At 39.5% G+C, this 23,528-nt stretch overlaps 1 protein-coding gene across 12 annotated transcripts in view; it reads left to right on the forward strand.

The window, feature by feature from the left end:
- KCNMA1 (potassium calcium-activated channel subfamily M alpha 1) overlaps positions 1 to 23,528 on the forward strand; it is a 504,709-nt gene that overhangs the window by 210,256 nt on the left and 270,925 nt on the right. For all 12 annotated transcript variants that reach the window (XM_087933804.1, XM_087933806.1, XM_087933813.1 and 9 more), the window contains exon 3: positions 19,540 to 19,601. In XM_087933804.1, coding sequence (XP_087789930.1) covers positions 19,540 to 19,601 — 62 coding nt within the window. The remainder of the gene's footprint in view (positions 1 to 19,539; positions 19,602 to 23,528) is intronic.

Below are 23,528 nucleotides of genomic sequence, written 5' to 3' on the forward strand. Positions count from 1 at the left end.
CAGGTGTTGGAAATTTCAGGGAAGGAAATAAAATGATAATTGTACTTTTAAAAAGTCCCTTAAGGATTGAAAGCCACTATTGGGGTTATATAGGGTGGCATGTGTTTCCTGCCTAACACGTACCTCCAACGGGGATTTAAAAAAATAATAATCCCCCCCCCTCCCCATATACGAACGTTCCTTCTTTCTCAAAGTCTGGCTAAAGAGAATTTTAAAAATATATATCAAATTTGTAGATGGAATAGAATAGAATAGAATTCTTTTATTGGCCAAGTGCTATTGGACACACAAGGAATTTGTCTTGGTGCAAATGCTCTCAGTGTACATAAAAAGAAAAGATGCATTCGTCAAGAGTCAAGAATCATAAGGTACAACACGTAAAAATAGTCATAGGGTACAATAAGCAATCAAATCCTACTAGGAAACAGTCAATATAAATCGTAAGGATACAAACAACAAAGTTGCAGTCATACAGTCACAAGTGGGAGAGGGGATGGGTGATACAGAGTGTTGAGAAGATAAATAGTAATAGTAGGGCAGACTTTGTAAATAGTTGGACAGTGTTGAGTGAATTATTTGTTTAGCAAAGTGACGGCTTTTCGGAAAAAAACTGTCCTTGTGTCTAGTTGTTCTGGTGTGCAGTGTTCTTTCGCGTCGTTTTGAGGGAAGGAGTTGACACAGTTTATGTCCGGGATGTGAAGGGTCTATAGATATTTTCACAGCCCTCTTTTTGACTTGTGCAGGATACAGGTCCTGGATGGAAGGCAGGTTGGCAGTAGTTGTTTTTTTTCTGCAGTCCTAATTACTCTCTGAAGTCTGTGCCTGTCTTGTTGGGTTGCAGAACCAAACCACACAGTTATAGAGGTGCAGAGGACAGACTGCACCTCTATAATGTTTTGCAAGGACCCTTATCTTAGAAAGGCATAAATTGACAGGCAATATTCTGTATTATACCTAATACGTACAACTGGCAAGGTGGGAACTTCTTTAAGTCAAATAATTGTTCTGTGGAGAAGACATCTCCAACATCGGTTTCTTTCTTGGATGTAGTGACAAATCAATACTTATATAGCCATGTAGCTGAGTCTGTGAAGCTTCTAATTTTGCTGAAGGTGGAGTTGATCCTGGTTGCTTTGCCTGGTTGTGTGTGTGAAGTCTGGCACTGTCAAAGAGCTATGCAGCTCATCATTTCAAAGGGAAGGGTTGCTTCCCAGCATGCATGGACATCCATTGCCCTTTGCAATTGCACTTAGACTTATATACCACTTCACAGTGCTTTTACATCCCTCTCTAAGCAGTTTACAGAGTCAGCACATCACCCCAACAATCTGGGTCCTCATTTTACCCACCTCAGAAGGACAGAAGGCTGAGTTAACTTTGAACCTGGTGAGATTTGCAGTCAGCCAGCAGTCAGGTAGCCTACAGTACTACATTCTAACCACTGCGCCACTGCAGCTCTTAGTGCCAGTAAATCCTTACATCCAGCACCTCTTTTCTTGGGACTGTGCTATAGGGAGTAGCACGTAAATAAAGGCAAACAGGCTGTGGCTTTAAAGATTGTTAACTAAACAACTTCTCCGAGTATCACTGAAAAGTCCCACAACCGCCCTGGGTCACAAAAAAAGCTAGTTACCAAGAACCACAAAGTTTCTGCACAAAGATACGTGGCATATGTTGGTTTTAAATGGGAAACAGTACAGTCGCTGTGATTATTATAATCCCATCCCTTTCTTCTCAATAAATCTTCATACAGACTGTGACTGGCAAGAAACACTTCTGAGTTTTAGGCAGCTTACCAAAAAGTGCCTGATGTCTGTTAATATATCTCATATATGTATACTCAATCCTATCAATTTAAATTTAAACAATTATGACATCCAGATGAAACATATGTGCTTTTTTATTCTTCATGGTATGAAACTGATTCTATTATATTATTATAGTGTAATTTTGCTGTTCATTCTTTTTTTAATTATTCAGGTTATTGATTAAATAAATCTTTGCATAAATAAATATCATTAAGTTGGGTAATAGTTATTTGCAACAGCTTCGGAATAAGTTGTCGGAATATTCAATAATCAATTATTACATTTCTTAAAGACCATTGAACACTTTTTCTGTGATGCTTTGATAAGTCTGATCCAGTATATTAAAAAACAACATTATTTATCGGACGCATCAGAAAATATTTAAATTGATAGTATTGAGTATACATAAATGGAAAGGTTAGTCCGTAATGTCCTTCCCAACAGCTACCCGACTCTCTGCAAAGAATAGTAGACTTGGAGCAGGAGCTGAGATGTGTGACAAATATGCCCCATGAGTTGAAACAATGACTGGAATTGAATCCAAAGTATCCTTGTATTTTTTTTCTGTCCAATTTTGGGCTGATGTTTATTTAGAGAAGGAAATTTAGTTACTTCTTGATTGCTGAACTGCAAATCGATAGTGCTCTGTTTGTCTTCCCATCTTTCTCCTAATTGCTTACACAGATGGCAGTTGTTAGATGTGATTATACTGTAGAACAGGGACGTAAGTGTTCTATAGCAATTACAATTTTGTTCCTCATATAGAACAGTCTTTTTCAGCAGGTGAAAAGGGAGGCAAGGTAGATACAGATATAGATTAACAGAGTTGGAAGGGACCTTGTAGGTCATCTAAGCCAACCCCTTGCCCAAGCCAGAGATCCTACACTATTTCTGACAGATGGCAGTCCAGTTTCTTCTTGAAAGCTTCCAGTGATGAAGCTCCCACAACTTCCGAGACAACTTCTCTTCAATGGGTTGATTGTTCTCACTGTCAGAAAGTTTCTCCTTATTTCTAGGTTGAATCTCTCCTTCTTCAGTTTCCATCCATTATTCCTTGTCTGGCCTTCAAGTGCTTTGGAAAATAGCTTGACCCCTCTCCTTTCTGTGGCAGCCCCTCAAGTATTGGAAGACTGCTATCATGTTCCCCCTGGTCCTTCTCTTCACTAGTCTAGCCATGCCCAGTTCCTGCAACCATTCATCATACGTTTTAGCTTCCAGTCCCCTCATCATCCTGGTTGCTCTTCTCTTCACTCTCTCTAGAGTCTCAATGTCTTTTTTAATATGGTGGTGAAAACTGAATGCAGTATTCTAGTTGTGGTCTTACTAAGGCTTTATAGAGTGGTATCAGTACCTTGCTTGATCTTGATTCTTTCCCTCTGTTAATGCAATTTAGGATTGTGTTGACTTTTTTGGCTGTCACTGCACAGTGCTGGTTCATATTTAACTGGTTGTCTGGTTTCAGGTAGAATGGAATGGGACAAATCGCCACAGCCTACTCTCCACAGCCAACTCTCCACAGCCAACTCTCCACAGCCAATTCACCATGGCCAACTCACCATGGGACAACTCGCTGTGGGAAAATTCAACAATTCAGTTGAATTACTTAAAATAATTACAAGGTGATTTTAATTTTTGTCATTCATCTTTCATTTTGCCCTTCCTTTGGCATCCTTCCTTTTACAATTCTATTCCACTATTTCTTAAGTATTAATGTAACTTTTGTCTCCTGGTGAGTTGGCCATGGAGAGTTGGCTACAGTGAGTCAACTGTCATAGACCCAGGGTAGACGGCTATCATAGAAAGACATCAGGCAAAGCAGAGATTATGAACGAGAGAGAAGAAAAGATTAGGAGTTAAATTGTATCTTAGAGGGTTTAGAAATGGGAACATGCAATATTTCCAAATATAAATAGCAGTTATATCATATCATATAAGAGTTAAATATCATATAAGAGTTAAAGCTGAAATGGGGGTGGGCGGGGAGATAACCGCCCAGTCTAATGTGTAAAGTTCTCGTTTCTAGATATTCTAGTCTTTAATAGGTAAACCTATCTTTGACAATCTTATTAGGCTTACATAGCATGTCCTTCAGCTAATGACTAAGCAGTTTTTATTTCAGGTTTCAAGTCCACAGAAGTTTATTCCATTGAACAGGGAAGAAAGACAAAAATCTCACCGGGGCATAGCGTGCAGCTGTACATTTACATCTCCTTCTGCAAAGACTGTAGATCTCTCTTCAAAGGCAGAAGGAAAAAAATAGCTGATTAGTCCAACTTTGCTGGTCTTTTTCTTCAAAAGCCAATCAAGCATCAAAGGAAGACAGCCCAGCCTTTTCTTTTGTGCTCATTGGGAGGGAGAGGCAAGATAGCGTATGTCTCTTGAGTTGGCACACCTAACTAAGGGTTAAAATGGATGGTCTCGTTTGGTCTCCCGCCCCAGATGTTTTGAGTGACTCTGAAATCATAATGCATTGTGTGCTGCTTAATGGATTTTATGAGTGTTGCCTTTTCTGAATTATATATAGAAGTCGATTTTGCATGATTGTGTGGCATAGTGTTGCCTTTTCCATCCCATAGAAAGATGATGGTTTAAAAAAAATGTTCCATATCTTAAAATAACCTCATGCGCAAATCCTTTGTGAAGGAAACAAACCCTCGGCTCTTTTTTATGTTCTATTTTTTCTGTAGGTTAGACAAGGAAGTGAAAAAGTCAATAAATCCTGGAAGAAGCTAATGACAGGCTGCTGTCAAGTAAACTGAATGTTTGTGTCTATTAAATCCCCTGGAGTTATTATTAATTCTCACAATGCTTATCTTTTTTGACCTGCACCATTGAATGGGACCTGATGTATACACCCAGGTTGCCAAACTCAGATTCTTGACAATGGAACTTATGTTAATCTATAAACACTGCAACACTTATTTTAAGCAAATAAGATCTAAAGTGAATAGCAACGACTGCCTAACCTTTGGGAAGGACTCAGTAGGTGAACAAAAATGCCGAGTCCAATCCAACCGTCTGACTTGTTGTGTGAACTGCAATAATCATAAAATTAGACACAATAGCTGTTAATATAAAGACAACACAATAGAATGGCTCTTTGCAATGGCAACTTTACAAGGGCTGAGTCAAGAAATTTACCCAAAGGATTTCAGACTTGGAATTAGGCATCAGAAAATATTTCAGAGGTGACTCTGAAGTTCAGAATCTTTATTGTGAATAAATTATATTAATTCCAAAAGAAATGTCTCTTCCATACCACATTGATTCATTCCCTGATGCCTAGCCACTTCAAAACCAATAGGACATCTGTTGAGAGAAAGTTAAGAAGGCACCATTCATAAAAGGGTTAGTTTTCTCTTAAAAATTTAGCATTTGACATACTTCTTAACAATCATATTTGCTCACTCCCTGTAATATATCTTTAGAGATTTGGTTCTGAAAAGTAAGTAAACTACATATTGGAAAACAAGGAGCCTCATATTCAGATCCACTGAAATGATATCCTGCTCAATACCAAGTATTACAGATCTTCAAGAAATGTGCATAAATATGAGTCTTCCGGTTTAATTTTGTTTCCATCCACAAAAATGGAATGGGGGGATCCTTACAGTAGATTTAGAAATGCATGAATCTTCCCCGAGCTGCCTTAGACAATTGTTTTGCTCAAAAGGTTTTGTTGTAGTTTAGCAGCAGGAGAATTTGGGTGAAAGACTCCCTGTTGTCTGAAGCTCACAAGGGAAACTGTAGATGTTGCCCATACCTGACCTAGCTGTGGAAAAGTCCGTTCCAGAGAGACAGTTAAAACCAGCAGGGTCAAATTGGTAAATTGAAGAATTGATGGTAAGGAGTTGAATGAAGTTTAAAAGGTATGGGTTCCCCTCGCACATACATGCTAGTCATTTCTGGCTCTAGGGGGGCGGTACTCATCTCAGTTTCAAAGCCAAAGATCCAGCATTGTCCAAAGACATCTCCATGGTCATGTGGCTGGCATGACTAAACGCTGAAGGCATACAGACCGCCGTTACCTTCCCACCAAGGTGGTCCCTATTTTTCTATTTGCATTTTACATGCTTTCGAACTGCTAGGTTGGCAGAAGCTGGGACAAGTAATGGGAGGTCACTCCATTATGCGGTGCTAGGGATTCGAACTGCCGAACTGCCAATCTTTCTGATCAACAAGCCCAGTGTCTTAGCCACTGAAACACCTCATCCCTCACCCTGAATGAAGTTACAAAGCCTTTTATACAATGACAGCACCTTTCAGGACCACGGACAGTGGCAAATATCCCTTGCATGTTTGACGTTCTTTCCATCCACAAGAAAATATTGTTGTTCAGGAGCCATTTCAAGTTAATCAATGCCTTACCAACTAGTGGGTGACTCATCGCTAGCTGATTCAACTCTTTAATGGGCCCTTGTGTGATTTGTCATTAAAGCTTCTGGAGAGATGGAGGTTGTGTTCGGGGTTTATGGTTCAGATCTTCAGGATGGCAAAAATTCATCCTTGCAGGCTGCCAAGGACCAATTATTATTATTTTACTCTCTTCTGAGTCAGAAGCCTTACTTTAATCTAGTGTGAGTATTTAGCTGGATCAACAAATTGCCTTCAAATTGAATGTCTGGGCAGGTATGCACTGTTTCGCCCAGCAAGTGTGTAAAATAAACATTACTGTTTGCTTTTTTCACCTAGGGGGAAATGTCACGCCAGCATTTGATTTTGATTTTATGTTCGGTCCCAACTAACCAGCCAGGATGATAATTCTACAGAGCGTTTGTTTTCTGATAAAAGGAAAAGAATAAAGTAAAATCCTAACCACTCGTTCCAGGAAAAAGGAAAGTTAAAAGCTATTCTAAATTTTGCTAGCCTGCAGGAAGACACCTGTCCAAAGATGGTTTCTAAGGAAGAGTAGAAAAGGCTGGGTGACTACCAGGTATTCTCCCACAGAAATGCTTGCTTTCTGTCATCCCAACATTAAACAGAATTAAAGGGAAATTAGATCAGCAGGTGATGTATAGCAGAAACAGACTGCACCACTGAAAGATTGTCTTAGAAATTCCTCTTAATACATTGGGAAAAAATTGCAGTGCCCAATGAACCAGAAATTGTTCCTGTAGTCTGTAATTTCTCTTCTGGAAATGCTGCCAGAGCTGAAGAAGCTTCTTGGATGAGAAGCAAAATGTCTTCCAAGAAAAACCAAGAAAGGTCCAGTGGCCTCTTGACAAAAAAAAGCAGACCTTTTTTGGAACAGCAGACCTGAACGATTGAGAATAGACAGAATTGACTATTTGAACATCTATATTTTATGAGGTTTGGAAGTTTCAAACACTTTTAGTACACTAATGGAGAACTCTGTGAATTGTACAGGTTCATCACAGCTCTGTATTGTCTTTAGATTTGAAATGTATTCCCTAACTGGGTTAAAGAGTAGCTGATGTCCATTTTAATAAGTGAATCCCTGCAAAGAAAAGACTTTCAAAAAGAGTTGCAACATTCTAAGGTTCGAATAATACATGGTGTTCAACTTCGCTAGAGTAATCCAGTGCATTCATAAGAGTCTGGATTTAGTAGAGCCTAGATATAATTAAAGATATCTAAAAATAGATTCATAAGTCCAAAAGGACAAGTAAAGTTAATTAAAGAACTAATACGTGATAATAGGAGGCCTGCATCTCTGAGCTTTCTGTCCACCTAATAAAAGAGTAAAATGTTTCTATGGAAAGCAAATTAAAAAGGGTAACCCGAGGGTCTTCCAATCAAGGAGAAGCACATACAAAATGATGGGACAATGAGTCAGCTTGTTTTTTTACTAATGCCCCACTGGATCAGAGGGCTAAAAGGTACAGATAATTTATGCTGATGAATATGTATCTTCAAAACAACCACAAAAACTAGGTGGAGGATGTCCTTGAATCACATTAAGAAAGGCATCGCTTAGTTAGCCGAGTCACATATTTTGTGCAGGTCTGGTTTAAACCTCTCTTACATAGCAACCATGGCTATTTGTCAAGCAACAAAATAGGAGAAAAAAAAAACCAAAACGGTTCTTGAGAAATTGTCTCTGGAAAGAAATGGAATAGAATATTACTCTATTGAAAGATGAATTGAATGGATGGATGGATGGATGGATGGATGGATGGAGGAGGAGGGGGAGGAGGAGGAGGAGGAGGAGGAGGAGGAGGAAGAAGAAGAAGAAGAAGAAGAAGAAGAAGAAGAAGAAGAAGAAGAAGAAGAAGAAGAAGAAGAAGAAGAAGAAGAAGAAGAAGAAGAAGAAGCATTAAGACTTATTTTAGTGAGCCGTCACCTTAAAACAATGGTTTTTCCCTTCAGTCTTGCATTTCATATTGAATATAAACAAATAATGCATAAGAACACAAATTAAAATCCCATAGGTCCTTGGGTAACAGATGCTGAGTATTTTAGACTGCAGCTGTTATGATGTCTGGAAATTAGAGGGCCTCAGGTTTTGGGAAGCTGCCTAAAGATATTAGGGAATACTTGATTTATTAGTACTTGACTCTTAATATAAATCTTTCATCTGAATGTAACTACTCTTTTCAGGATATACGATGATGGCTATTGAGGGGCAAATCCACATTAGTAATTCGAGGCCCACTTGAGTGGTATTTACATTATTCAAACTGAGGAACAAACACTGGAATGTTACATTGCTGGATTAATATAGGCAGAGTGAATTAATTAGGAATTTTAAATGAACTATATCCAAAGCTCAGGAAATCTGTCCTTTAACCTGTTCTCTCTTTCATGGGTGAATCCAGCAGACTAATAGCGTGTACTATTATTGTAGCAAATATGCCACCATGCCTTTTAAACCAGCGGTAAAGGCCCATGGGGTGGATTCAGCCCCTGACATGAGTGATGTCAAGTGGTGCCATGCCCACTCTGGCCCCCCGAGATCAAACACAACCCTGATGTGGCCCTCAGATAACAGATAATCAGAGTTGGAAGGGACCTTGTAAGTCATCTACTCCAATTCCCCACCCAAGCAGGAGACCCTACGCCATTTCTGACAGATGGCAGTCCAATCTCTTCTTGAAAGTTTCAAGTGATGGCGCTCCCACAACTTCCAAGGGCAACTTCTGTTCCATGGGTTGATTGTTCTCACTGTCAGAAAGTTTCTCTTTATTTCCAGGTTGAATCTTTTCTTGTTCAGTTTCCATCCATTATCCCTTTGGGTGCTTTAGAAAATAGCTTGAGCCCTTCCTCTCTGTTGCAGCCCCTCAAACATTGGAATAGTGTGACTTCCAGTTTAAAGGGCTTTGGCAACAGCCAGAAATCCGCGATCGTGCATGGCTTCTGTCTGGGCTCGCCGCTGGAGCACCCCAAGCCTGCTGGTTTTGGGGCTAAGCCACTCCGTAGAGGTGGTGAAGAGGGGGGAGACCGCCAGCAGGGTTGAGGAAAGCCACATCTCTCCTCCTCAGCTGGCCATTACTCTCTTTTCTGAAGGCGGTTGTAGCGGTGGTCAGAAATGGCTACCACAAAGGAGAACTTGACCAGAAAAGAATGTGCAGGAGGAAGATAAGAAGTGAAAGTTTTGGCTGACCAGGTTAAATTGTAAAAGCAACAACTAAGGTACCCTGGAATTTAAACTTACAAAAAGTAACATCGCTCCCAAAAAAGAGTCGGAAGCAGTGAAGGAAAGTGAAGAGGAAAAGGTTTGGCTTTTTTAAAATAATAAATCAGAAAAATCCACTTTGACATCAATAGGCAATTAAGCTGAAAATAAAACAAAATGCCAAAGGGATAGTAGAGATTTCTGGACATTAAAATTTTTCTTTTTCATAAGTAGGAAGGGAGAGAAAAAGAATAAGGGCAGGATCTGGAAGAGGGAGGAGACTGCCTGGAATTAAAAAAAATCTACAGTAAAACTTCAACAAGACTTCTAAAAGATACATTTTAACTGCAACTTTGCAACTAAATAGTAACCCCAGGAAGAGAAAGTGAAAAAAAAAGAGCAAAAAAGAAACAGCTTGTGTGTATTTGGATTATTTGGTGATCTTTGGATTTTTGGTTATTATATTTGAATGACTAAAATCAATCGGGTGGTTGTTTAAAAATTTATACAATGGCACCACTTCTGGATGAATTGAAAATGAAACTTAAAAAGTACAAAGAAGATGCACAAGAAGGGAAGGGTTCTTTTGGCTTCGTTTTTCCATTCTTAGAAATGGAGATTTGGAACTATGAGAAACAACAAGAAAAGACTGCAAAACAAGAAGACTGGGACAAAGAAGAAGCCATCTTTAATGAACAAGCAATTTTATGTGGGGAACAAAAAGGAAAGGGGGAAAAGAGAATGGAGAATTTAAAACTTAAAAAAACAACCAAAGGAAAAAAAATAATTCAAAAAAATAAGTATAATACTGGAAAGCAACAGAAAGGGGGAATACAGAAGGGAGAAATAGAGGTAGAGAGACAAGGGGGTAAAAAGGGGAGAGAGAAGAAGAGAGGGAAGAAGGAAAGGAAAAGAAGTTACAAAGGACCGGAGCAAGATATAGAGAAACAGGACCTATTTAGACATAATGGGTGAAAATCTAATTGAAAAAGGGATTCTGTAAAGGTACATAAGATTGTATTGTTATATTAGTAATAGAAATAACTTTAGAAAATTGGAAACAACATATGATTAAAATGAGGGATAAAATAGTTAGTGTAATTTAGTGAAATGTTTGTGAATAAAATAAGTGAAATAAAATAAATGAGAAAATTGAATTAGGAAGGAATGGGAACATTTTAATTAGTCAATGTTTTATAAAATATAAGTGAAGAGGGGGGGATTTAACTATGGAAAGCTTATAATTGTTCCCATAGAAGTATGATATTTAATTGAAAAGTAATGTTAAAGATGTTAAGATTTTAATGAATATTAATATTAATGATAGAATTGAATTGGAATGGAATGTTGTTTTAATTATATACATTTATAATTTTTTCTTTTTTTAATAATACAGTGTGTATTTTAAGAATGTACCAAGCAGAATCCGAATGGAAGTTATGCATTATATTGAATGTTACAACTTTAGGGAAAAGATATAAAGGCGTCATACTCCAATCAGTAACTACGGGATAAATTTTGTTTAATGAGAAAAGATAATAGATAATTGAAACAGGACAGACAAAAAATATAAATACAATGATCTGAATTGAGATGAGATAATTAAAATAAAATTGAGAAAATTAAAAGAGTGGAGAAGCTATGCAGAAAATGTAAAATAGTAATAAGATATGGAATAGTATATGAAAATGAGCATGAACCTGAATTTGTGTCTGTATGAAGAAATGTAACCTGGGATTACGCTACTTTCAAAAAAGATGTTTTATTTGTTTTGGGGTTTTTTGTGAAAACTCAAATAAAATTTACAAAAACAAAACAAAGCATTGGAATAGTGCTGTCCTGTCTCCCCTGGTCCTTCTCTAGACTAGCCATGTCCAGTTCCTGCAACAGTTCTTCATATGTTTTAGTCTCCAGTCCCCTCATCATCGTGGTTGCTCTTCTCTATACTTTTTCTAGAGTCTCAACATCTTTTTTTATAGTGTGGTGACCAAAACTGTATGCAGTACTCTAGGTATGGTCTAACTAAGGCTTTATAGAGTGATAGTAATACATCCTTTGATCTTGAGTGTATCCCTCTGTTAATACAATTTAGGATTGCATTAGCTTTTTTGGTTGCTGCTGCACACTGCTGGCTCATATTTAGTTGGTTGTCCACTAAGACTCCAAGATCCCTCTCACAGTTACTGCTATAGAGCCTGGTTTTCACCCACTCTATATGTGCACTTTTGGTTTTTCTTGCCTAGGTGTAGGACTTTACTTTTCTCTACACTGAATTTCATTTTGTTAGATATGGCCTAGTGTTCTAGTCTGTCAAGATCCATTTGGATCTTGAGCCTATGTTTTGAGGTGTTGGCTATTCCTGCCAGCTTAGTATCATCTGCAAATTTGTTTGTATCATCTGCAAACCCTCCATGAAATCAAGTTTGACACCCCTACTTTAAACAGTGTTTTGACACCCAGACAAGAGGAAACCATCTACATCCAGTGAAGGGAAGGAGCAATGGTGGTTTGAGGCCTGCACCATCTCTGCTCTTAACCAGGTCTTTCTGAAGTGAAAATAAAACAACAGCGAGGGCTACCAACCTCTTGTTGCACAGTTTATTAATGCAGCCCTAAAGAATACATTTTTCTTCTCCTTTTTTGAGGGACACTGCAGCATGACCTAGTCCATGTAGAGAGAAGATTTGGTAGAGGTCTGACAAGATAAGCTCTTGTGAGTTCTACTGATCTCTGCAGGATAATATTACGGACATAGTTAATTCTTCCCGTAATATTAACAGGACTGCGAGATGTTAAATCCTCAGCAGGCTTAGGAGATGGATTATAAATTCTTCTTCCAGCTTGCACATTTGTATGCTATAATAACTGCACCAAAGCACCATAGCAAATAGCATTTATTCCTGATTTCATATTCTTGACTTTGTGCATAGAAAAATAATACAGATTGAGTATATGCATGCGAGTTGAAGATTTTTCCCTGTTACAAAATGACATGGATATCATGATGGAGCAATTTTTGTTGGTAGTGGAAAGAAAAGAATAGCATTTTCAGCTTCTTTCGGGGAACTTTTTAATGAATTTCTTCAGTTCTTTCATAAACCTTCTTCAGGCCATGCAACAAATGTATATTCTGAACCAGAATTTGAAACATTAGCATATGCACAGATATCAAAGACAAAAAAAATGAGATATGAGATGTTGTTATAGCTCATAGTTTTAACTTTATATTTCTTTTATATATCTCCCGTTCTGTAAGTAACCAAAACTCCTTTGGGACATGTTTGTTTTTACTCATTTTGTGAAATTATTTTTTTTTTTAAGAAATTTTTCTTCCCTGGTGATCTTGCTCTTTTAGATTTTAAAAAGGGTTTTACAGAGGTCACAGCATAATAATATAGAGTAATCAGGTTTCCAGCAGCTGTGTTTCTTTCCCATAAAATGTTAAGCCTTCCAGATATCACCTAGCAAGACAAATTATAGTATAGGAGGATTTTGGAGTGGTGGTGGTGGGGAGCAGAACATCTGTTACAGATTGGAGAGAAAAAAATGTTTCTGGTTTATGGGATATTTGCCAAGAAATAAAGACAGTAATTCTTTTGGAAAATGAAACAACTTGAAATAAACGTCTTCAAAAATATATTTTCTAGGCCTTTTTGGCTTTTTAAAATATTGTTTTGAGGTTAATTGTTATGAGCATTTATTGGCAAACATTCATTTTCTAGCTACTGAAATATTTTTAGCTTGATTCCTTCCTGCTGCCTTTATATACCTACCCATCCATCCATGCGTTTCATCCACGTGTTCCATCTATCAATCCATGTGTTCCATCTATGTGTTCCATCTATGCATTCCATCCATCTATCCATGTGTTCCAACTATGTGTTCCATCCATGCATTCCATCCATCTATCCATGTGTTCCGTCCATGTGTTCCAACTATGTGTTCCATCCATGCATTCCATCCATCCATTCATGTGTTCCATCCATGCATTTCATCCATGTGTTCCATCCATCTAACTGTGTGTTCCATCCATGTGTTCCATCCATGCATTCCATCCATCTATCCATGTGTTCCATCCGTGTGTTCCATGTGTTCCATCTATGTGTTTCATCCATGTGTTCCATCTATGTGTTCCATCCATGCATTTCATCCATCCATCCATGTGTTCCATCCATGTGTTCCAACTATGTGTTCCATCCTTGCATTCCACCCATCCAACCAGGCCACGCAAACAAGTGAAGCCTCATCAGTGGGATGCAGGCAGCACATGAAACCATGCTCCCTCCGGTCCATGGAAAAACCTCTCTCTACGGAACTGGTCTCTGGTATCCAAAAGGTTGAGGAGTGGGGCTTCTAAGCTAGTGGATGAGTAATACTATATCCATATCCTTGGACTTGGGAGACATGAGATAGAGTTTCATAAATGATATGTCTTGACAACACACTGTATTCAAAATGTTTATGAATAAAAACAAAACATTTACTGAAAAAAAAAAGAAGAAAAACCCCAAAGTAGTTCTTCTTCCATGGTGGATCTCTTCTAGCATCCCACCAGAGATTCAGAAAAGATCTTCAGTGAAATCGTTCAGGAAACCCTTGAAGATTTAACATCCGCACAGGACATTTAGAACATTATGGTGGAAATGATTAAGTTAGGAGTTAGCACCTTGGTTTTTACTCTTTATTGTTTTTATCAAATGCTGTGTGGTTATGCTGTAAATTGGCCACAGTCAGTCCTAAGTATTTACTCCCAATGCATAAACAGGAAATACTAAGGAATTAATTTTTTATTCATTGGCTAAGAAGAAGGATGTTAACTAGAAAGAGGGGGAGAACAAAGAGGAGACAGATTTGCAGTTTGGGGGAAATAAAAGATAAGATAGCATAGAAAAGCGGGATATTCATGCTGTGATAGATAGAATAGAATTCTGTGGAATAGAATAGAATTCTTTATTGGCCAAATGTGATTGGACACATGAGGAATTTGTCTTGATGCAAATACTCTCAGTGCACATAAAAGAAATGATGCATTCATCAAGATAGCCCTGTTCTGGTTCACTTGATTTGTAAATGGCATGAACACACAACTTCAGTGTTTCTGCTCTTCCTTCCTTAAGGTTTTCTAGAATTAAAGATGACTTCGACCTCCATCTATTAAAACCGTTGTTTGTAAAGTTGTACATGGCGTCTGTCAAAAAGATCTGCCTATTATTGTATAGATCATCCTTGGCTTAACAACGACAACTGAGCCCAAAATTTCGACTGCTAAGTGAGACATTTTGTCAAGTGAGTGTTTGCCCCATGCTACGACCTTTCTCACCTCAGTTGTTAAGTGGATCACTGCAGTTGATAAGTTAGCCACCTGGTTGTTAGGTGAATCTGGCTTCCCCATGGACTTGGCTTGTCAGGGGGTCACAAAAGGGGACATTGTGACCATCGTAAATATGAACCAGTTGCCAATCATCTGAATTTTGATCCCAGGAGCATGAAGGAAGGTCATAACTGTGAAAAATGGCCCTATGTTGTTTTTTCTAAATGCCTTTGTAACTTAAAACGGTCCCTAAATGAACTGTTGGAAGCAGGGGTGGGCTTCAAAAATTTTAGCAAAGGGACCTCTGCTCGGTTGCTGGGTGGGCGTGGCCTAGTCAGCCTCCTGCACCATGTCAGGGGGGCATTTTTGCCCTTCCTGGGCTCTGGAGTCTTTCCTTGAGCCTCCAGGAGGGCGAAAATGGCCTCCCTAGGCTCTGGAGTCTCTCTGGAAGCTGGAAACAGGCCCATTTCCAGCCCTCCCGAACTTCTGGGAGGCCCGTTTTCTACCCTCTCTGAGCCTCTGTGTGCACCTTGTACTTACCTGCATCCAAAACAGGCCATGTGGGGTCTCCTGGGTGGGGCGGCATGGGCGGGGCAGGGTCAGTCAGGAGCGGGATTTGGGGGGTTCTCCAAGCTGCACAGAATCTTAGCTAGGGGGCTCTCCTGAACTCCTGCAAACCCCGAGTGGCCCAACCCTGGTTTTAATTCAAGGATAACTTGTAGATCCAATTCTCACAGTCTTCGCTGGGTCGTATCTCTTTCCATGACTTCATCAATGTTGAAATGTTTGAGATCCCTTCCAACTCTGTTAACCAGTCCTTACAATGTATGTTGTGAATAATTCCTAATAATTCCTAATAAATGCATGTTTTTTGGGGTCTCCTGAGTCTTTCGGTTTACTAAAAAAGTTTTACTGGGCTTTACTTGGTTTGTATGCTCTGGTGATCCAGTTTGGTTGTCATAGTCTGTTGTTGTTTCTGAGATGTTTTCAATGTATGGCAGTGTTATCCTTGTGTTTAGCTTGCATTGCAGAAGTGGTATTCAGCAGTTCTGACCAGTTCAGGAGAACCGGTAGCAGAAATTTTGAGTAGTTTACAGAACTGGCAAATCCCATCTCTGACTGGAGACTTTACAGTATCCTTCCCCTGCCACGCCCACCAAGCCACGCCCACAGAACCGGTAGTAAAAAAAAAAAAATGAATCCCACCACTGTTGCATTGGTTATGCTGGAATGAGCTGTGTTGTGCTTGAGGCATTCAGTTTTACATACATCCTTTTTACAAACGTGAAGGAAGAATGAATGGGTCAAGAGAAAGTCATGATTGGATGGAGTGGCTGGAATCGTAGAAAGAAAGAAGCCAAAAGTTTTGATGCCAAAAATCAGTGCGCAAGCAGTGGATGGAAGCAAGCATAGAAAAGTTTGGAGAAAAGTAGTGAATGGTTTGGGGTAAATTCACATTCCCCCTCCTGCCCGTTCTTTTTCTTAACTCATGCCCTCATGCCTTTGATTGGTTTGCCATGCTATTCTGACCTCTACCTAATATTGCTTTCCTCGAAAAGGAATACCTGGAGAGTAAACCTGTTTGTATAATATTGATTTTGATCCATTTGGACTCTTTGTTCTCCTTAGTCACAGGAAGTTAGCAGGAAATGAGTGGAAGAGGCATGTTTAGCTGTCAAATTTCATCCTGACATCCCTGAGTTTAATGGGTGATAAGGAGTTGCCTTAAAATCATTCCGTGGCATCTAGCATTGCCTGTTTTGTCCAGTTCAGGCACTCCTTGATATTTTTTTTTTCAATTCTGATATATTTCTTCTGTGAAATAGGAGATTGGAAATAAAACCTTGTTTAATTCCCGAGGCTTTGAGCCCTTTCCCTAAAGTAGGTTTTGCTACCCATTATGGCTATGGGCTTATAATAGCAATAGAACTTAGACTTATATACCGCTTCACAGTGCTTTACAGCCGCCTCTAAGCTGTTTACAGAGTCAGCCTCTTGCCCCCAACAATCTGGGTACTCGTTTTATCAACCTTGGAAGGATGGAAGGCAGAGTCAACCTTGAGCCTGGTGGGATTCAATCTGCCAAATTGCAGGCAGCTGGCAGTCAGCAGAAGTAGCTTGCAGTACTGCACTCTTACCACTGTGCCACTATGACTCTTATAAATACATTTTATGATTCTTTTAATAATCTGTCTATCTATGTTTTTAGAAAGCGATTCCCATTTTGATCTAGCATGCTGAATTTTCTTTCCATCATTTGAAATCATTTTTACATTTCTTTTTACATTTTATTTGATTTGTCAATTGCTTGCAAGATACAGGTATAAGAATAAATATAGTTTTGAATACTTGAGATAGATACTTATAAGAAAAATTAAAAAAACAATAGGACAGGGGTGGTAGGCACGATTGGTGCGCTTATGCATGCCCCCTACAGGCCTCTTAGGAAGCGGGTGAGGTCAATAGTAGACAGTCTAAGGTTAAAGTTTTTGGGGTTTGGGGAAGAAACCACAGAGTCAGGTAAAGTATTCCAAACATTGACTACTCTGTTGCTGAAGTCGTATTTTCTGCAGTCAAGTTTGTTGCGGTTAACCTTGAGTTTGTATCTATTGTTTGCTCTTGTATTGTTATGATTGAAGCTGAAGTATTCATTTGCAGGTAGGACATTGCAAAGTATGATTTGATATACTATATTTAGATCGGACCGGAGGCGTCGTCGTTCTAGATTTTCTAGGTCTAGAGTTTCAAGTCTGGTGGCACAAGGTATCCTGCAATGAGTAGAGGAGTGGAGAACTCTTCTCATGAAATATTTCTGGACTTTTTCAAGCTCTTAATTATCAGTTATTGGTTGTTCATTACTATATTGTTTCACACCATTCTCAGTTCTCCCTATGCAAGCTTTGATATGTTTAAACCAAGGCTTAGGCAAAACATTATTCTACTCCTTACAAGTATCTTGCATTCAATGAGATTAACAACCTATGCTTCTATTAACTCACTTGTACAAGAATAGGGTCTCTGTATATAAAGTATTAATTATTATAAAGCTCTGTGTAATGCTTTTGAAGTATTTTCTCTTATGCTTATATTATCACAAAGGCACATATATTTAAAGAAAACACCAACCTCCACGGCTTTACCTAGAATTTGTAATAAGAATGGAACTAATATGCTGTATTTAGAATAAATGCATCATTATAAAAATTGCTCTTGGTGTTATAAATGGAAAAAAATAATATCTCAAAACAGCCATCAACTTGCAACTGTCAACTTTTCTCTCCAGGAAGTCAAATTCTTAAAACATGAAAATAGTTTATTTCTGCCCATTTTATTTTCAGGTTAAATTGTTCTGCTTGAACAAGGCTGCTATGATACTAGAATAAATTATGTAGCTTGAAAAAAATTCTGGCAATTCATAAAGAATCACTGAAAAGATTATCCAGAGATATAATTCTTTCCTTTTAGATATTGACTCCACGAGACCGTATCTCTTACCCACCCAATTCTCCCATGTTCTGTCCAGGAGATAATTTAATAAAAATATTTACAATATACCTAGTTTTGAAAGATGAGAATGGGAGATATTTGTGGAAAATGTATAGATAGGAGTCTATTACAGAGAGTGTGGCCCTTCCATATCACAATTGGTAATTTCCCAACAAGAGGGTCATGTAGAAATAGCGATGGGTCAACAGTTAAAGATAAAGAGATTGTCGGGTGGAAAGCTGACACCCTGGGTTGGAGACCCAAGCGTTGCGCGATGGGGTGAGCAGCCTGTTCCTTGCTCTAGCTCCCGCCCACCTAGCAGTTTGAAAGCAGGCAAATGCAAGTAGATAAATAGGTACTACTTTGGTGGGAAGGTAACAAGAGTTCCGTGTGCCTCGGCATATAATCATGAAGGCCACATGACCATGGAAGAGACTTTGGATAATGCTGGCTCCTTTGACTAAGAAACGGAGATGAACATTGCCCCCTAGAGTCGGACATGATTGGTCAAGGGAAACCTTTACTTTTACCTCTCTTGAAACCTGTGAATGTTCCCATGAGAAATGTCTAATGGGGTCTTTGGAGATTATCAGTCATCTAAATCCTGGTTGGATGCTTTTTTCAAGAGGCGACTGGACTTCCTTGTTTTTCTTTGAAGACCTTTTGCTTCTCATCTAAGAAGCTTCTCCAGCTCAGACAAGAAGCAAAAAGGTCTTCAAAGAAAAAGGAAAAGCACAGGACTGAAGAAGCTCCTTGGATGAGAAGCAAAAGGTCTTCAAAGAAAAAGAAAGTCCAGTTGCCTCTTTAAAAAGCACCTTTGATTCTAATGAGGTCTTTGGTGCTCTCTGAGCCTGTTTGTTTTCTTGCAAACATTTCATATCTGCAAAGGGGAAAAAAAAAAACCAAGTTCAGAGAGCACCAAGGACCCCACAATCTAACCTTAATCTCCAAATATCCTCCTTTAAATGTCTGTCTCTAATTAAGATAATTAATATTGATCCTGCAAGGGGAGGCAAGGTACCTTAACTGGTGGATTTGCCATAATATTACAGGGCAGCAAATGGTCAATTATCAGGTTTATTATTATTATACTAGCACCACTGGACATAACATGGATTTTTCTGCCTCATGTACCGCAGTGCTTAGGGGGTATGTCAGGTTGCATATCTTTTAAACATGTCCTTAGCTTTGTCAAGCCTTGTGTGCAAATGTTGACTTCTGTGAAGCAGAAGACCATTAAAATGGCACCAGCAAATTTCATGTCCTTTCCTATTCTTTTGTTTGAATGATAAATGCTTTGACACCGCAATGGAAAATGACAGTTGTTTCTTCTTCTTCTTCTTCTTTTTCTTTTACAGGTTGTTTTAGTCTTTGCTCTTAGTATTGGTGCTCTTGTAATATACTTCATAGATTCGTCAAAGTAAGTATTTGAATACTTTTCCTCCACCTTTTTGCTAATGCAGTTGTGCGATTTTGTGTGGCTCGATGCATTTAATTTAAGCTCAAAGCTTTGTGTTTATCATCTGCGTATAAGTCGAGATCCATTAAAACACCAGCAGTGTTCCAGCTTTGATTTCAAAGGCATTGGGAAAGTTGTTTTGGAATTGTTTTTTTTAAAAAATTCTCCTACTCATTTTCTCAAATAGAAGAAGAGAAAGAGAATTATGGTCCTGCAGTTCTGTCCTTTTTTTTAAAAAAAAATACAGGTTCTCACAATACAGGTAGTCCTTTACTTACAACAGTTCATTAGTGATCACTCAAAGTTACAACATCACTGAAAAAAAGTGACTTATGACCATTGTTCATGATTACGACCCTTTGCAGCATCCCCACAGTCACGTGAGCAAAATTGGGATGCTTGGCACCTGGTTCATATTTATGATGGTTGTACTGTTCCAGGGTAACCTTCTGACAAGTAAAATATCAATGTGGAATCCAGATTTACTTAACAGCCCTGTTGCTAACTTCACAAATGCAATGATTCACTTAACAACAGTGGCAAGGCAAGTCGTAAAATGGTGGCAAAGCTCACTGAAGAAATGTCTCACTTAGCAACATAAATTCTGGGCTCGATTATGGTTGTAACTCGAGGATTACCTGTGTAGACAAGGGTAAAGTGGAGGAATCACCATGAAAATGGCAATGTGTTTATATGTGTAATTACTGAAACTAATTAATATATGATGTGTGATGACCCGGGGTGTGGCACAAAAGCAACAAAGTCATAAAAGTAGGTAAAGTCCCTTTAATTCCTCCAATTTGACCTCCAATGTCCAGTTATCATCGGCTGGAGAAAAATATCTCTCCCGAGAACAGTTTTTAAAGGGAAGAAATTCAATTGAACCCAGAGTACATCTAAATTATAAAATTATAAAAACCAACACAAACCACGTCTGTAGCAATTAACGAGACAGGGCAGGATAAGGAATTGCAGACTTCCAAAAGATAACAAAACACACACAGCTGGGAGGATGCCAGAACCCAGATAAGACTTGATTAAAAAAAAGATAATTCACGCTTTGTTTCCAGCAAGGTGCTGTGTGCAAATACCCTTTTAAAATCCTGTTTTCCCAGCTGCAGCTAATGAAGGGAATCAGGGCCTTTTTCTCCCCCATAACCCACGTTGCTCCCTTCTCCATTCCTCCCTGTGTGCCCTAGAATGAAGAGGTGGTGGCCCTGGGTCTTCCTCTGAATGCCCAGCCAGACTGTGCCCTTCCCCAGTTTCTTCCACAGCCCCCGGAGCCACATTCCCACTCCCTGTCAGCTGCTCCACCTCCCCCTCGGAATCAGATTCCAACAGGGGCACGACACTATGGCTTATTTGGGAATTGTCATACCTCACTAAGTGCCCTAACATAACATTGAGTCCTGGCAATCTGAATTTCATCTGAAACTGTTCCCTGGTATTATCCCATCTGTAGAGAGATGCTGGATGGTAAAATTAAGTTGTATTTTCTTTTGTGCCTGGCGATGACTTCATGGTTGGGTGATAATAATATTATTATGATCAAATATACCACAGTCTGAACATTATGCTTCCCCCACCACCACACACACACTTTTGGTTCTGCAATATAAATATAGTCTTTTTTAGTTGGTTTACGATTACGGTTTATCTTAATACGGCTGGCATCTATAGTTCCATTTGTAACTGAAGGCTTTGCCCTTTAATGGCCAGTATTATTACACACATTAAATCCCAAAAGGAGCTTCAGACCGTGCTGATTTCAAAGAAACAGAATTGTAGCAAGGCGTTAGGGTACTTGTTGAAATTTGCAGGACTAATAGAAGCTTCCATGCAAAGAATGGTGTGGTGGCCTGGAGGCGGTGCTCTCGCTTCACAATCAGGAGGCTGTGAGATCGATCCTCGGTAGAGGCAGATATTTCTCTCTCTCTCTCTCTCTGGGCACACTGAACAAAACTCTGCATCGATGACAGGAAGGGCATTCGACCATTAATATACTTGCTCCATTCAGTTGCCCAGACTGAACCCTGCAAGGGATTATGGGTTTGTTAAAAGAAGATGAATAGAAGTTTCTATGTGCCTGAATTATACTTCTTTTTTTCCCCCAAGTCTTCATCTGAGATGTGAATACGTGTGAATACAACACACACAAAATATCTTTGGGGGAAATCAACATTTTCTGGCTGCACATCTGTAATAAAAACTAAGTTTGAGAGCAACAATTAGCTGCCATATAATGGACAAATGACACACTGTTGTGCATACAAATTGTTGGTTGTGGTTTAAATTATGTCCTTATAACTTGCTGTATGAGACAGGCCAAGGCCAAATATGGCTCTTTTAGGCTCGTGACTCATCGTATGTGTTTTCCAAGGAGACAGAAAAATCATTTAATTTCAATTTATCAAAATATTCAGACAAAAGGCATTCCTCTCATTCAAAGAGGGAACCCCGATGCTTAGCTTACATCCCCCTTTTTAGTTCCTTTCTAAGAAAGAAAGAAAAATGAAAGAGGAAAGTTGGTTGGACAAGATAAGAGGAACCGCTCCTTGCCCAGTAAATCAAGTACGAAGTTTGTTTGAAATTCATGAAGAAGCAAACCAGATGCGTTGTCATTAACAGATTTTCCTTACCAGCAGATAGTATCCACACATCCTTCTGTAGCTTATCTTTTCCTTTAGCAAAATATTAGAAGCGATCAAATCAATCCATAAAGAGTCCCCCCCCATTCCAGTCTTAATGGTTTTCATAAAACCTCATCACCATTTTAAAAGAGAGAAAAGTAAGTCAAATTAAAATACAGAGTAACCCTGCTAAAAATACAAAGCAAAACACAAAGTAACTACGTTAGCTAACAAGTAACAAAATCCCTCAACAGGAAGGCATCTACTAGTATGTGGCACTTGGTTGCATTTAATTTGATCAATCATTTTGAAATGTGCAGCATACTGAATGAGGTTGGGGAAAAAGTGCCCCCCCCCCCAAATAATTTGACTTCTAACTTTATCTCTCATTTAGTCATTTAATTCAGGAAACATAAGTGGGATCCAGGATCGAAAGGAGATTATTATAGACACAGAAGGGAAAAAAAGAGATATGTTGATGTAACAGCAGTCTAAAATCAGTGGTCCCATTAAAAAGACTTCCTTCCTTCCTTCCTTCCTCCCTCCCTCCCTCCCTCTGCTCCCTCCCCCTCCCTTCTCCTCCCCATTCCTTCCTTCCTTTCTCTGCTTTCCTCCTTCCCTCCCTCCCACTTCCTCCTCCCTCCCTCTGCTTTCCTCCTTCCCTCCCTCCCTCCCCCTCTCCTTCCTTCCTTCCTTCCTTCCTTCCTTCCTTCCTTCCTTCCTCCTCCCTCCCTCCCTCCCTCCCTCCCTCCCCTTCCTTCCTTCCTTTTTCCACCTCCCTCTCTTCTACCTCTCTTCCTTCCTTCCTCTGCTTTCTTCCTTCTCTCCTTTCTCTCTTCTTTCCTTCCTCCCTCCCTCCCTCCCTCTGCTCCCTCCCCCTCCCTTCTCCTCCCCATTCCTTCCTTCCTTTCTCTGCTTTCCTCCTTCCCTCCTTCCCTCCCTCCCACTTCCTCCTCCTCCCTCCCTCCCTCCCTCTGCTTTTTCCTCCTTCCCTCCCTCCCTCCCTCCCTCCCCTCTCCTTCCTTCCTTCCTTCCTTCCTTCCTTCCTTCCTCCCTCCCTCCCTCCCTCCCTCCCTCCCTCCCCTTCCTTCCTTCCTTTTTCCACCTCCCTCTCTTCTACCTCTCTTCCTTCCGTCCTCTGCTTTCTTCCTTCTCTCCTTTCTCTCTTCTTTCCTTCCTCCCTCCCTCCCTCTCTCTGCTCCCTCCCCCTCCCTTCTCCTCCCCATTCCTTCCTTCCTTTCTCTGCTTTCCTCCTTCC

The sequence above is a fragment of the Pseudonaja textilis genome, chromosome 4 (assembly GCF_049901715.1).
Source record: "Pseudonaja textilis isolate UNSWEBS1 chromosome 4, rPseTex1.2, whole genome shotgun sequence".
NCBI classification, from domain to species: Eukaryota; Metazoa; Chordata; class Lepidosauria; order Squamata; family Elapidae; genus Pseudonaja; species Pseudonaja textilis.